Source organism: Euprymna scolopes, chromosome 7, assembly GCF_053919585.1.
Source record: "Euprymna scolopes isolate OS-2025 chromosome 7, ASM5391958v1, whole genome shotgun sequence".
Classification (NCBI taxonomy): Eukaryota; Metazoa; Mollusca; class Cephalopoda; order Sepiida; family Sepiolidae; genus Euprymna; species Euprymna scolopes.
The window spans coordinates 78,943,945-78,955,688 of NC_136488.1; the positions used below are offsets into that span (position 1 = coordinate 78,943,945).

The window sequence follows — 11,744 nt, forward strand, 5'->3', positions numbered from 1 at the left end:
TATATATATATATATATTTTATATATATGATGATTGCAACATCTTGTCAGACGAGTGCCACTCCCTCAGACATTTAAAATCCATGAGCCCAAATGCCTGAGGGAGTATCTATACAAACATGATGTTACAGAGTCTTAGCTTTGTACGACAGCTAAGTCTCTCTCTCGGTTCAAAATGTTGAGATCCAGCAACAAGCAAGAGCAAGATAGCCAGCAACAAATTAAACTGCAGACCAGTTTAATGCGGGTACTGGTCTCCCGCTTTATGGTTTTTTAAATCAGAGATTTGCTTCTCCTAGAAAGGTTGCCTTCACCACGGCTTACGGGAGCCCTCTCCACCCCAATACACATATACACACACACAAATATACACGGTGCTAGTTGGCCGTTGATATATACGTACATATATATATATATATATATATATATATATATATATATATATATATATAAAGTATAGTGGTGCGACTATTCCAATACTTTAATCGATTCCGTTTGAAATTCTCGATTCCAATACAAATATGAATTCCCATTCCTTTTTCATTTCTCAATTAATATTGCTATAGATTTTATTTTTATAATCAATTTTCGGATTGCACTGAAATATCTGCATATATTTAAGCACATGCAAAAAGAGACCTATTAAGGAGAGCATCTATAAATTGGAGTTTTGTTGGTAGTTTAAAATAAAAAAAAATGTTCTTGTTTATTATTAGTCCCTACAGTAGAGAGTTTTACTTTTAAACAAAAACACACATCTTTTTTTTAATTACAAGAATCCTGTTTTGGCATCGGAAAATAGAAATGTTATGTTGATGTCTTCCAACGTTTTTACGATTCCTGATTCCAATTACCCATCCCAAAATTAGAGTGATGTCGTTCTCGATTGATTAACTGTGTTTTCCTGTCGGATATATACTTGAGAGGCAAAGCAATGAAAAGAATATTCTCTTGTTATAGCTCTAGTAACGAATTAAAAATCCTCACATATCAGAACTCAAAACAACAGTGGACCAAAAAAGAGCATTTTTTATTTTTTTATTTTGCATACTCAATAATATTTCTAGCGGAATGTGAGGACTAAATCAAACAATGAATGGGAAATCTCACATTTCCCGCTTCAACCTCTATTTATTTGTTGTAAGATATTCTGTAATAAATTTCAAGTATAGAACGTTACTTTCTAATCATCTTGTATATATATATATATATATATATATATTTATATTTATATTTATATTTATATTTATATAAAAATATATATAAAATAAAAAAGACAAAAATTAAAATTATTTAAATATTGGACAACGTTTTAAGTACAATATTTGAAAATATGTAGGGCACGTTGTGCACACAAACACGCTCACACACACAAACACACACACACACAGACACACACGCGCGCACACACACACACACATATATATATATATATATATATATATATATATATATATATATATATATATATATATCTATATATGGGGGGGTTAGTATGTGTATGATGTATGTATTGTGTGAAAAATATAAAAGTTAAATAAATTAAACACAGAGAAAATTAGATCTTTACCGCTTAAGTTAAACATCAACGGACGTCTTCAGAAAAATTATGTATATATTATATGTGTTGGTGGGTATATATAAATATATGTATATGTGTGTGTGTGTGTGTGTGTTGTGTATTTTGAATGTAAAGCATCGTTTTGAATGAATCAGGTGATTATCGTTGGCATTTGTTCTTTAGATAGCTTTCATGTAGTTATAGAGCGGCGACAAATATTACCAACATTCCTAAATTTTCTTGAATATATATATATATATATATATATATATATATATATATATATATATATATAAGGGCTTCCTCAGTCTTTTACAGACTATGGTTACCCACGAAGGGGTGCCTGCGCATGAAAGTCTTATTAGTAGGAGGTGTTAAATACTGTTGGCAACCGAAATGTACAAGACGACTACAAACAGATGCCTAGATAAGCGGAGAGCACATTCAGCGCCTAGAATTCCCAAATGGTCACCCATCTGGTAGTAACCAGGCTCGCCGTTGCTTAACTTCGGTCGGTGATCATACAAGAACCGGTGTGTCAAATAGAGCTGTTATCTATAATGTGTAGGGTTAATCGTTTGGACCAAAACACTCCGTGCTATTTAATAATTTCTGTCTAAATGAAAACATGCATATATTTTTTCTCATATTTAATCCTTACATCTTACCGTGGCATAACTATAAATTGTTTAATCAAGGTCGGTAATTTGTTCAGTTAATTGCAAATTACAATTAATTAGAAGCGTTAAAATACATTCTGTTAGATATAAATCGGTCTCAGAACTTAAATTTATATAGCATAAAATCATCATCATCATCATCATCATCATCATCATCATCATCATCATGCAGTCTGTGAACCTTGACGATAACGAGTCGGGACCTCAGTGATTTATCCTTCAGTAAAGCACTTCCACCTTGGCCCCTAACGTGCTTGCGCAGTTTAGGTGCAGTATCTGTTTCGCATCAGATAGACACCCTCTGAACCTCCAATGCTCATGTGCAGTGGAGCGAACCCGCGACGACTGGCAGTAGATGAGGCTGCAGCTTCTGGGTGAAAGTAATCGCAGTGAGGTAGACAGTCGCCCTATCGTGTCCGCTACTACGTCTTTTCTTTCTGGATAAGGTTCCATAGCTTTTTAAGGAAAACTGCAAGGCAGCAGTACGATTTGAAGTCAGAGTTTCCATCTCTTAGCCTTTTGCTGTGATAAAGCCTAAAAGGCAGTAGTTTTGATTTTGGGGTTGGTTCCCCTAGTCTTTGCCCAACCAAGGGCACCCACAAGACAGTGGGCTAGGGGTTGGTAGTGTGCCAGGGCGTGTCCACACATCGGCAGGCCATAACGCACTACCTCTGGGGTCTCCTACTGCCCCGAGATCTCTTACAGGTTTAGCAAGGCACCTAGTAACCGTGTGTAATCAACGTGGAGGTACTGTAGGAGTCTTGATGGTGGAGAGACTATATACTGGCAGGGAAGACTTATGCATTCCTGCTCCCTTTTCACATTGAGGTTAGCCAGCGGTTTTAGCTGGAAGGGAGAAGTCATGCAAGCATGAACTTAACACTAACTTATACTTAACACACTAGACGCATCACATCCTCGTACCGGATTAAGAATCCAAATACACACACTGTAAATATATATTGTAAATACGCTTTCTCTGTGTGCATGAATGTTAATATTTCTACATTCGTTATTGAGTGAAATGCTAGATAATTTACATAAAAACATAAAAACTAAACTGTCTTTTATGTACAATTTACAAAATTATGAAGAAAACAATGGACACATTACCGAATCTCCGAAGTGATTTTTAGTCGTAGGGACCGGTTGTCGCTTACTGGTATGCCAACTTGATTTTCCCGTAGGGTTGATTGCATTTTAGTGTCAAGTTTTGTTTTAAAGAACGTTTGCACATATTTCTTGTTTTTGGACAGAATATTATTATTATTATTTTTATTATTTGACTTTAAAAACAAGAATATATTTACTAGTATATCGTTAGAAATGAAATCCTTGGGAGGATTGTATCATTATCACAGAAAAGGAATAAGATTTTGTCCTTCCCAAAAAGTAGAATTGTTAATGTTTAAGAAAATAACTATATGACCAATATACATATACATTACCAAACTTCGTCCCCACCTCATAAAACGGAACTAATATTTTATTCGTCTGATTTATAACAAGTATAGCAATCTTAAACTATTTCCCACTAAATACGAAATCTCTATTTGTTATTAATCATTAGATAGAATATAATAGAACTATAAACATATATATTATTTTGCTTACTATTACGAATGGTACATGTGTTTACAATATAAATGAATAGAGTTAACTGTAATTCTATTAGCAGGTTACTTGGAGCGTTATGCCTTGAGGTTAGCATCATGAACTCTATGGAAATCTCTGTAATATCATCTAAAGTCAATCTTAAAAAATCTGACAAAATATTTACACTGGAAGAAAGTTTGTTTTTTTTTTAACATTTAGTCAGCGGTTTCAGTTCCTTTGGTTTGATTTCAATCAGTGCCAGGAATTTCATGATGTAAACCCTTCATTCTAATCGGATTTTTGGTAATCCATTTCTCATCTTATGTGTCTGTTTTCTTTAGATGAGAATTACTAATGTGTATTATTTGGATTATTTTAGTGTTCTCACCTTTAGTGTTTCTCGTACAGAGTTACATCCGTCCTTCTTTGTTTGTATTTTGTCGATTCGTGAATTTTTCTGTCAAACTTTGGAGTGTGCACAGAATTTTGAAAATAAACATTTATTTAATCCATTTTAAGTAATTCGCAATTGTATTTTTGAGGGTTGATCATTCTACGTCCAGAATAGTGTAAATTATAATTGTTTTATCGGGTACTTATCCACTATACCACAGGCTATGACGAATGAAAACATGTAATGAATTACATCAAGAATTTCGTTCAGAATTCCATAGATCTCCAAGAAAAATTCCTGATTGCGACAGAAGGATTTCCTGAGCTCGAAAGGATAGACTTGATGAAAGTCGGAGGTTACATCGACCGGAACCTTGTACAAATAACCCTCAAGATGAGAACAGTAGTCCTAAAGATTCGAATAAGACGAATCCCTTTTCAGTTTTTTTTTACCGAACTGTTAACGTTGCTACTACACTTAATATTAATTGCAACAATTATCTCGAGTTTTCAGATTTTATTTAATTTTCAGAGAATTGTTTTCCCTCATTAATTGTTAAGTCGGCAAAATCTCCTATTTGTCATGTTTTTCCTAATCTAACTATTACCATATTCGAGAACCCAATACGTATGCTTCCACATCTAAAACATCTTTTTATATTTCTGCAATTATTAAATATTTAAATAATAAGGAAGATTGTAACAGTTGTATTACTATATAAGCATGTAAAAACATCGTCGAATCAACGCGTGGTTATGGGCAGTGACGATAACATGGTATATAACAGAGTAAAACTAAGCTTTGTTTGTGGAGGAATATTTTTTTTTTTTCGTATGTTGAACTTATTGCAGTGAAATGGATCATTTTTCATGGAAAAAGTTCATTATATTCAAAATTGTACATAATGTACATAATGCCATAATTCTTAAGTGAAATTATCATTTTAACATTTCATCGGCTGTATAATCTATTTCAATATATAACGTCTTTTGTACAGAATAATCAAAGCAACCACATCGTTTAGACTTTGAATCAAAAACAACAAGCATGTTACCAGACAAAATACACTCTAAATCCAAATAGTTAAACGTTTTCATCAAACAAATTATGCATTTGATAATCTCAAAGTCATATTATCAGGCATTAAATTTCTGTCGACATATGTATACAAACAAAAAGAACCAAAGTTGATATAAACTAAACAAATGAAGTATGAAATCTGATGTGGAGATGTGTGGTACTCTTACTCCCCGGGAGGGTTACTTGTATTTAGCTGCCCGGGGAATAAACAATATCCAAAGATATCTAACCATATACACATGTTGGAAACATCAACGAAAACGGGTTGATATCTCGTCGGCTATAACTGTCTGGCATGGGTCGCATTATGTGTGATCATTGCAGGCATCTTCCCATCGTCGGCATTAATGGCATGCTGAAATCAACTACCTGTATAAAAATAGCGACAAATACATTTTTATAAAAATATATATAATTATTTAACAGTTAACAAGTTGGAAGCATATTTTGTCGACCCATCGCGTATGGCGAGCAAATCTCAACTGTTTTAAAACAATAAAATTATATTTCAATTCTTTCTTTCTTCATTGAAAGAAAGATAAAGGGAGTCAATAAGAGAAATAGAGAAAGAAAGAGAGAAAGAGAGAAAACGATGCGTTTCACGCAGATGTTCATACAATTAATGCATATTTCATAATTTTTTGTTACGAATTGAGAAATATTTAATTTATTTATTTATTTGCAGACCATCACCATCTTCTAGTTGTTGATTCACGACATTTCGGCCAACTATTCCTCGGGCCTTCGTCAAGTGGTAAACCAAGACGGGATAGGTATAATGAGACTCTTAACAGAATTCTCAGTAGTTGTTGTCTCGCCACGTTTTCGGTAAGATTGAACCCGCTACTTTCAGACAATGCTTAGCTAGAACAGTAGAGATTAAACGTCTCTATCTATTGCATCACGGGCCCCGAAGGGCAATCAAGGTTGGAGTTTTTAGTCTTATTATATCAAAATGTTTTTGTTCTTATCTAGCCTTTCATCGTCTGGTCCGTACTGAATGGTATATTATTTTTATTATTGGAATCCTTTTGAGATTAGTAATTTATTTATCTATATGTGGCACTATATCGTAGTGCCATGGTTGGTAGTTCCTTATGCACCCTCTCCCCCGCATGGCCAGGTGGTAATTTGGCTGTAGGCGGAAGGATACACAGAAATGCAGTCCGATAATTCTCTTTCCCTTATCGACCTCTTTTCGTCCGGTCAACATGGAGTAAGCACGCATATTTCTGTCGCTCCGTAAACGAGAGGGGCACCCCCTTCTTCTCAACACTTTTTAAGGTTAGTAAGTTTAAGTAATGGGGAAAAATCAATTATAGGATACGTAAATTGTAAAAGTATTGCAATATATATTGTATACATAATATAAAATAAAATAGTCAATTATATTTCATTTATATTACGATTGTGTCGTGTTGTGCGTTTTCTTGTGACTGCCATAAATGTCTCCAACAACGAAGCGGTCCGGAGGACGAAGGAAGAAGGTTTCAACCAGAATGCCACCAGTGTGAAGATGTCATCTTGAGAAAATGAAGAAGCAACACGCCCACATCCAACATCTCAGGTATGCTTTTCTTCTTGATACAGAGACCTTAACGACTGGCGCATCTTCACATCTTCATGGGACCGTTTCTAAGACGTCTAACCATGTCATTATCGTTGGGATATTGTTTATTCCCCCCGGGGAGCTGGTTGCGTTTCGCAGGATGTTTTTCAACCAAGTAACTCCCCCCGGGGAAGCAATAGTACCATATATGTATTCATCTTTTAATCTATTTATTTACGAATTATTATCCCCATCTTCTAATTGTTTTTTTTCACAAAGTTTCGGCTAACTATTCCTCTGTACTTCGTCAGGTGATAAGAACATGGATATATGACCAAAATATCTAACCTTGATCGCACTTCGGAGCACGTAGTGCAGTGGATAGAGACGTTGAATCTCTACGGTTCCAGTTGAACATCGTCTGAAGATAGATCCTACCAGAAAGTAGACCAGAGGATTGGTTGGTGAAAACGTGGTGAGACGACAACAACTATGGAAGGCAGTAATTACTGAAGATACATTAAAGATACTCAGCATTCCTATCCCGTCCTATTTTACCACCTGACGAAGACCAGAGGAATAGCTGGCCGGAACGTTGTTAACCAACGAGTAGTAGATGGATACAATAATCCGAAAATGAATAAATAAATGCATAAATTAATCTTCTCAAAAAGATTCTGATAATAAAGAGAAATATTTTGTTTTAAATATAGACAAATATTTGCATGTCGCGTGCCATATGCCAATATGGACATCAACATATATTAAAAGTATGAGAAAAGTTAAGCTTTTACTCGGCAAATAACTTTTGGGGCTAAATTTATGATATACGAATGTTTTCTTACGTTTGCTTACGCCGAACAAATCATATTATCACTAAATCATAAGAACCATTGTTATAAGAGCCCGACATTTAGGGGGCAGCCTAGGTGAAGAATTGAGCAGCAAATGTTTGTTCACATGACATTGTGATTTATGTGTATTGTTACAGTCAAGAGAACAAGAAACTGAAGGAGAATTTCAAACACAAGAAATCCACAGAAAAACAATCGAAGTAAAAATTTTCAGACTTCTATAAACGTCTATCGTCAAGGAATGTCATTTTAATGAGCTTTGGTTATGTTTAGAAAGAAACATATGTGCCAAACGTTTAAATTTATAGGCAAACTAATTCACTGAAGCTCACCCCCCCTCAAAAGCTTGCAATAAATTGCATTATAATATTTACTCAGGTGCGGCTATGTATATGCATAAGAAGTAATATGGTGGGGGGGGGGAATCTATAAAAATAAAAGAATGACAAAGATCTTGTGAGAGAGGGGATAACTTTCGAGAACTCGTTAGAGACATGACGAACATTTTAGATCACGTACGTAACGTCAAGTAACGTAATGAGGAAATAAATTTCGTTTTACAGAACCAAAAAACGAGTCGAAGTTATTTTATATTCTTTGTGTTTTGGTCTCTTTTGCGAGTGAAACTGCCCACAGCTTGTGTTGGTCCGCGGACAACATTACAGAATTATCATATCATCTTGTAGTATGTAGTTCAGTAAACGAGAATAAAAATGTGACAGTATACCTGCTTTAGAAACTATAAGAATACAAGATCGCTGCTTGGCCAAGTTTTCATTTACGAATCGCTAAGTAGATATAAGTTAAGTTTTAGATTGAAAAGATAAAACGTCGAATGTAAATTAATAAAGATTAATATTGCAGAAAGTAAGAATTAATGCTTAAGCAATCGGAATTTGTGTTTCTTTTTCAAACATAAAAAATATCAACTTAGATGCGAAAAATATTAGAATTAATATCTACAGAGTGACGTAGATTTTCGAATAAAATCAGTTAATATCAAACGCATGCACACATTAAAATCAATAAATACGATAAAATCGGTATGAATAAAAAAATGGTATACTTGCTACCCAATCGACAATATTTGCAGAAAACAGTTGCTATGGCAAGTATTCTAAACTGCTTAATTGCTACTTGCTCGACAACTAACATCGAACACTTATACATATACACACACAACAATTTTACAATTGCATTTTATGGTAACGAACTTATTATTCTACTCTTTTGTTAGAACTTTTCGGAATTATGTAAATTTGTTAGACTAGAGTAAATGTAAATTGTATATGTGGTTTACGCATGATTTTACATACTGAAGTTACATTAAATTAGAATTGCCATAGGCATGAGTGAATATTCCAAAACCAATTGCCCACCATTTATATTAAAAGCTTGTAGCATTGCATTAAGATAACACTGCAAATAGTTTAAGAAATCAATTTATTTTACACATTACTATACAAAAATGAATATAATAATTGAATATATTATCATTTATTTCAAACAAATATAATTTGTTATGTATATATATATATATATATATATATATATATATGGTGGTTGTCCATCGGATCCGATAATGACGTCTGTGTTCTGCACCTCATCTGTGCACATAGAGGTGGCTCTGCAGCCCCAGTCTAGATGCACATAGTCAAGAACATTGGGGGCACTGGGAGTAAGTTGTTGTGATCACCGCTGAAATTGCTCTATGGTGACTCTCTCTCTCTCTCTCTCTGGCAGGAGTGAGTTTCTGGCTACGAGCCTCTTCAAAGTTGGCAGCAGCCTTGTGAGTTGAGCCTCGCCATTTTGGTCTATCCATAGCATGTCCCTCTAGGTCTCCCGGTTTGATACGACACCATTGCAGATTGGCTTTAATCTTTATACCGCAGTTTTGGTCGACCTTGGTTTCTTTTGCCGGCCTGGAGCTCTCCGTACATAAGGCATTTAGGCATTCGACATGCGTCCATTCGAATCACGTGTCCAACCCAACGAAGTTGGGTCTTGAGGATGGCGGCCTCTATACTGGTGGACTTAGCTTTGTCAAGGACCTTCAGATTGATGCTGTGATCCTGACATTTTATTCCCAGGATGGAGCAGAGAGGTCGCATGTGGAAGAGCTCCAGTTTCTTTATATGCCTGCGGTACAGTGTCCATGTCTCACAACCATAGAGCAGGGAGGGAAGGACCACAGCATTGTAGACCTTCAGCTTCGTAGATAGACGGATGTTCATTGAGAATTCGATTGCGAAGTGTTCCCAGTACCTGACTTGCCTTGCTGATTCTGGTGTCAGTCTCTCTGTCCAAGGAGCCATCATAAGATATGGTGCTTCCCAGATATTTGAAGTGATCAACGTTGTCAAGTGGTGTGTCACCAATGGTGATGGTGGGAGGAGGAGGGTTGGAGTATGGTGCAGGTTGGTGGAGCACCTCCGTCTTTCCAAGACTGATTGTCAAGCCGAAGAGCTTGGATGCCCCAGAGAAGCGATCCAGCATCTGTTGAAAGTCTTGTTCTGTATGGGCCACTAATACACAGTCATCGGCAAAGAGAACCTCTTGGATGAGAGTTTTCAAGATGTTTGTCTTTGCTGTGAGTCTCCGTAAGTGGAAGAGGGAGCCATTCAAGTGGTAACGAATGTAGAAACCCCTCTGCAAATCTTGGACAGCATGGGACAGCATATAGGTGAAAAAGATGTTGAAAAGGAAAGAGGCTAATACGCAACCCTGCTGCACATCGTTGCTGACAGTGAAAGTGTCTGTGATTTTACCATTTGAGACGACCTGACGAGGCATGCCATCGTAGAAGAGCCTGATCATTGATACAAACTTTGGAGGACATCCGATGCGCTCAAGGACTGTCCAAAGTGCCTCTCAACAGTGCGTCAAAAGACGGTGTCAAAAGCTTTGGTAAGGTCGATGAATAAAGTGTAGATAGGGTTTTTTTTCTGTTCAATGTACTTCTCTTGAAGCTGTCTTAAGGCAAAGATCATGTCCACAGTACTGTGCTTCATGGAGGGTCTGTTCAGAAACTGTAATAAGTCTGTTAAGAATGTCCTGTGCAAAGATCTTTCCAGCAATTGAGAGGAGGGAAATACCCCTGTAGTTTCCGCAATCTGACTTACTTCCTTTGTTCTTATAGAGGGAGACGATTAGGGTGTCGAGAAAATCGTTTGGCTATCTCCTCTTCCCAGACAGTTATGAGGACTTCACAGAAGGCCTCAAGAGCATTGGGGCCCATTGCCTTGTAACTCTCAGCAGGGATGGAATCCTTTCCCGATGCTCTGCCAGAGATTTTCTGGTGGATCGCTTTCTTGATCTCCTCGATGGTAGGAGGGTTTGCGAGTGAATCCTGTATGGGTTGTTGGGGGATCTGATTCAGGGCCTCTGAATCAACTGATGAGGGCCTGTTCAGCAAAGTGCTGATATGCTCCTGTCAGTGTCTGCTGAGACCCTCCTGGTCCTTGATGAGCGTCTTCCCGTCTGACGACAGCAGTGGAGCACTGCCGGGTGCAGAGGTGCCGAAAACATATTTCAATGAGCTGAACATTTTTTTGATGTTATTAGTATCAGCATAGTGCTGGATTTCAGATTCTTTGTTCTGCCACCACTGATCTTGCATTGCTCGATCGGTCTGAACTTTGGCCTGGAGGGCCTTGAACTACTCATGCTTGGAGATGGATGACGAGTCATTTAGCTACTCTATGTGAGCCTTGTTCTTGGTATGCATGGCTTCTCTGATCACTTTGTCGTTCTCATCGAACCAGTCTTTATGGGTTCTGGTCTTCGCTCCAAAGACTTCATTCACAGTCTAATTTACTGCTTTCTTGAAAGAGTCCCATTTCTCTGTGTTGCCTTCAGTTGTCACACGATCTTGGAGCTTCTCATCTAGCACTTGCTGGAATCGTGTCTAATGGGTCGTTAAGCCTGGCAACATTGTAGGAGGGCCTAACAGTTTTGGGTCGGTTTCCGTGGGGTGGAGCAATGTGTAGTGTCAGTACAGCCCTGACCAATCTGTGGTCAGTCCAGCACTC

At 36.8% G+C, this 11,744-nt stretch overlaps 1 protein-coding gene across 1 annotated transcript; it reads right to left on the minus strand.

Moving 5' to 3' along the window:
- Positions 1-9,873: 9,873 nt before the first annotated feature.
- Positions 9,874-10,530, minus strand: LOC145280289 (uncharacterized). Its single transcript, XM_080132061.1, has one exon. The coding sequence runs from the start codon at positions 10,528-10,530 to the stop codon at positions 9,874-9,876; it is 657 nt and encodes a 218-aa protein (XP_079988187.1).
- Positions 10,531-11,744: the final 1,214 nt, after the last annotated feature.

Coding starts and splice junctions, on each gene's coding strand:
- LOC145280289 (XM_080132061.1), bottom strand. CDS start 10,530: ATGATCAGGCTCTTCTACGATGGCATGCCTCGTCAGGTCGTCTCAAAT.